The following is a 5,021-nucleotide window of genomic DNA, read 5'->3' as shown; positions in this document are numbered from 1 at the left end:
TTATAAAAGAAAAAAAGAGATAAAGGAGTTATTTTACTAAGCTGCATGAACTGATACTACACACACAAAATGCTACCATACCCAATATATTTCTATGGGTGTCTGTGATAAATCCATTAGTGCCCCTTGATGAATTCCCTCCTAAGGATTCAATTTTCCAAAGATCTTTATGTTTTAAAAGTACTCTATGATCGTGCATTGATCCTTCTTTCTTCCCCAGTTAATTTTATATGAATTATTTTTTTGTTCACAATATAATCTGCATACATCCAAAGTAAATAAAAGAGAAGAGACAATGCATGTACAAATATTCATATTAAATCTACTAGTAGCAATTTAGAAATTCTACAACCATCTTCACAAAATAATTTATGTAACATTTAGAGTATCACTTACCTTACTACAGATTGAGACTAACAGGTTTCCTCTGTCCAGTGCTTGATTTATTTCTGGAGGAGCAGGTTTGATTTCTACTTCATTTCCAGAAGAATTTAGAGAGTGCCTATTAAAAACCATGCAGTCACTTTTAGACACCTCTGCACTAAGTCTCAGCTTACACAGCTGGTTTTGAGAGTAGCACCAGCTTCCACCGGTGCCTGGACATGGAGGCTGAGTATACTCCATGAAGCTGCTCCTAGCTCTGCTCATTCTCAGTATAGTGTAGGTGATCACCGTTATGAGAAACAAAAAGGAGATAAAAGCGATGGAAATAACTAAATAAAGATTTAGATCAGAAATATTGCTGTTATTGTTGGAGTCTTGAATGAAATCAGGTAATTCCTTTTCTATATTTTCTTTTAATATAATATTAAGAGTTATTGCAGAAGACAGTGGAGGTTTCCCATGATCCTTTACAAGAATGGCCAGTTTTTGAAGCTTTTCTTCATGTTCTCTAAAGGAGCGAACTGTCCTGATCTCCCCTGTATAAAGCCCCACGTGGAACAGGGAAGTCGAGTTTTGAAGTAAATGATAAGATAGCCACGCGTTGTATCCACTGTCCATATCTACCGCTCTTACTTTCGACACGAAATAACCAACTGGTGCAGAAAGAGGGATTGATTCAGTATAAACAAACTCCTTTCTAGAAGGAGAAGGCAGTACGAGGGGAGGATTATCATTTGCATCTACTATAAATATATCAACAGATGCGTTGTTTTTAAGCGATTGAACACCGCCATCCTCTGCCAGAACTTGAAACTGAAAATGGCTTCTGTCTTCAAAATCAAAAGATTTCAAAGCATAGACTTCACCAGTCTTAGGGTTTATGGAAACAAAGTTATCGTGAGTTTCACTCCCCAAATTAGAATATCTTATAGAACCATTTTCGTTTAAGTCAGAATCAACAGCAGAAATTGAATATATGGAGGTTCCAGGGATATTGTTTTCCGTCACATAGATTATGTACTTTGGTTGAGTAAATTGAGGTTTGTTATCGTTCACGTCAGATACTTTCACTGTGATGACTGTAGTAGTGGACAGCGAAGGAGAGCCTTGGTCAGTGGTCGTGATGGAGATGTTGTACTGCTCCACCGTTTCACGGTCCAATGGTTCTTTCAAAATCAAAGAGTAATAATTGTTGAAGGAGTTTTGAAGAGTAAATGGAAGGATATGAGATATTCTGGACGTTATTTTGCCGTTAACTCCAGAATCTTTATCTGATATCGCAAATAAAGCTATAACAGTTCCTGGCTTAGTATCTTCTGCAACAGGGCTGCTTATTGACCTGATGGTTACTTCTGGAGCATTGTCATTGACATCTACGAGTTCTACTAGGACCTTACAATGAGTTTCCACTCCAAATGGGCCCTTGTCAATGGCTGAAACCTGAATTTCATACACATTAATATCTTCAAAATCCAGGATTTCCTGAGTGATAATTTCTCCGCTAACAGAGTCGATTCCAAACATTTTCTGTGTTTTATGAGGTACTACACTGCCAAAAAAATACGTTATTTCACCATTTTGTCCCTCATCCAAATCAGTTGCATTAAGTTTTATTACCAAACTTCCTTTAGGTGCATTTTCCAATATTTTAGCCTGATAGACAGACTGATCAAACACAGGAGCATTGTCGTTTGCATCTAAAACATTGATCAAAATCTTAAGGTCGCTTGACTTTCTCGGGTTTCCGCCATCAAATGCTATTAGCTTGAGCTGATGGAAGCTTTGCAGCTCCCGGTCTAAAGCCTTCTTCAACACCAGTTCTGCGGATTTACTGCCATCGCTGCTTTCCTGAACCTCCAGTTCAAAATATTCATTTGTAGTGAGCTGGTAGGTTTGAAGGGAATTAATACCCACATCGGGATCTTGAGCTTTCTCCAATAGAAAGCGAGTGCCAAGAAAAGCTATTTCAGACACGTTAAAAAGCTTATCTTTTACTGGAAAAATAGGATAATGGTCGTTCACATCTAAAATCTCCACTTCAATTCTATGCATTTCTAAGGGATTATCTATTATAGCTTCTACGTTCAAAGAGCATCTCAAGTTCTGCCCACAAAGCTCCTCTCTGTCGATTTTCTCATTGACAAATAAATAGCCATTTTCCATATTTACCGCAATGTACTCTTTCCTGGGCCCGGAGATAATTCTCAGTCCTCGAGATTTTAGTGTGATGATATCCATTCCCAAATCTTTGGCAATGTTCCCTATAAAAGAGCCTCGATCCAGTTCTTCTAGAATTGCATAGCGGATTTGTCCATAAATGTTACCCGATAAGGAAAAGAAGTAAAAACAGCAGACGAGATTCTGTTTCCAGGTTTGCAAGCGGTGTGATATCGCCATTGTGATTACGAACTATTTTCCATATCCAATAAATAAATAAATAAATAAATATCTTTTCCTTAAATTCGACGATATTTAAATATTTTTCAGTATATTTTACAATGTAAAGAAAAAAAATAATAAATTCAGTGATCTGTTTCCTAAAGTACCAACGTTTCTTTGTCCTTATATGTGGGAAAGGCTCTCTGGTATCATGGACTATATATTATATTCTCTTGTTAGATGGATGGACAGCGACACCCTGTGGAATGTTTATTCACTATCATAACTGAACTCATTTTCGTGACTACAGATCACACACGTTTTACAGAATTATCAGCACATGATTAAGTGACTTTCCCTTGAATGTAAGACTTAATCACCATTACACTATTTTATATGTATTTTTCTTAACAGGAAAGAAAAATCATAGTCTAATACAAAATCAAACACTCTAGATATATTGGACACATAAGGAGATGAGACTTGTATACCTTTTTCTGTGTGTGGTTGAAATCAAAGCGGTTTTACACATTTCAGACAGGTAGTTTGCGCCTGAGGCAATGACGTTTTGACTTACCCAGGGTCACAGTGATCTGCAGTGAGAATGGAACTCACAACAACCTCAGGTGAAGCAGCTGCTCTAATCACTAGACCACTCCTTCACTCATTCTTATAATGACCACAATGAAGGAGGTGGTGACCATATTTAGCACTGTTCTGACAGCTGAGAAAGAAAAGTAGTAAAATTCTTCCACTTAAGGTTGGATAGAAAAGAGGAATCCTCATACTTGGAGCATAAAGCTATGATCTTGGCTGTCATCAAATGAACTCCATAATGTCAATCATAGTAACATAGTAACATAGTAGATGACAGCAGATAAAGACCCGAATGGTCCATCCAGTCTGCCCAACCTGATTCAATTTAAATTTTGGGTTTTTTTTTATTTTTTCTTCTTAGCTATTTCTGGACAAGAATCCAAAGCTTTACCCGGTACTGTGCTTGGGTTCCGACTGCCGAAATCTCTGTTAAGACTTACTCCAGCCCATCTACACCCTCCCAGCCATTGAAGCCCTCCCCTGCCCATCCTCCACCAAACGGCCATACACAGACACAGACCGTGCAAGTCTGCCCAGTAACTGGCCTAGTTCAATATTTAATATTATTTTCTGATTCTAAATCTTCTGTGTTCATCCCAAGCTTCTTTGAACTCAGTCACAGTTTTACTCATAGGATACTTATGAAACCCTGTGCTTCAAAGGGTCCCATGCTTTCTTGAATTCAGGCACAGTCTTTGTCTCCACAACTTCTGCCAGGAGACTATTCCACATATCTACCATCCTTTCTGTATATATATATATATTTTTTAAAGTATTTCCTTAGATTACTTCTGAGCCTCTCACCTCTTAACTTCATCCTATGCTCTCTCATTCCAGAGCTTCCTTTCAAATGAAAGAGACTCGACTCATGCACATTTCTGGGGAGTGTGTGGCATGGTGGTTAGAGCTACAGTCTCAGCACCCTGAGGTTGTGGGTCCAAACTGGGCAAGTCACTCAATCCGCCACTGCCCCAGGTATATTAGATAGATTGCGAGACTAGCAGGATGGATAGGGAAAATGCTTGTAGTACCAGTATGTAAACTGCTTTGAGTATGGTTGTAAAACTACACAAAGACAGTATTCAAGGTATTTAAACAACTCTATCATATCTCCCCTCTCCTGCCATTCCTCCAGAGAGTGGAAGAAAATTGGAACACTCTTCCGGAGTCTGTTATAGGGGAAAACACCCTTCAGGGATTCAAGACAAAGTTGGACAAGTTCCTGCTGAACCGGAACATACGCAGGTAGGGCTAGTCTCAGTTTGGGCGCTGGTCTTTGGCCTGGGGGCCACCACGTGAGCAAACTGCTGGGCACGATGGACCATTGGTCTGACAAAGCAGTAGCAATTCTTATGTTCCAAACTATACATGTTGAGATCTTTAAGTCTGTCCACATACGCCTTATGATGAAGATTACCTATCATTTTAGTAGCCTTCTTCTGGATTGACTCCATCATGTTAAGTTATTTATTTAGTTATCTATTTATTTAATTAAAAAATTTACACCCTGCTTAAACCTAAGTGGTTCACATAACATATACACAGTCTAGGTCACAGTACATTCACCTAAACAATCTTCAAATAAAGTATAATGCAAAACATTTCATTAAGAAGCTTCTGTAAATAAGGTGTTTTTAACACGCTCTTAACTTTCTTAATAT

The 5,021-nt window shown here is 38.3% G+C and overlaps 1 protein-coding gene across 1 annotated transcript; it reads right to left on the bottom strand.

The window, feature by feature from the left end:
- Window positions 1-369: 369 nt before the first annotated feature.
- Window positions 370-2,781, bottom strand: LOC117351851 (protocadherin alpha-2-like). Its single transcript, XM_033927700.1, has one exon. It carries the CDS (start codon window positions 2,779-2,781, stop codon window positions 370-372), a length of 2,412 nt encoding a protein of 803 aa, XP_033783591.1.
- Window positions 2,782-5,021: the final 2,240 nt, after the last annotated feature.

The sequence above is a fragment of the Geotrypetes seraphini genome, chromosome 18, assembly GCF_902459505.1.
Source record: "Geotrypetes seraphini chromosome 18, aGeoSer1.1, whole genome shotgun sequence".
NCBI classification, from domain to species: Eukaryota; Metazoa; Chordata; class Amphibia; order Gymnophiona; family Dermophiidae; genus Geotrypetes; species Geotrypetes seraphini.
The sequence above is the reverse complement of the archived record's forward strand: the minus strand, read 5'-3'. Positions and strand labels throughout refer to the sequence as shown.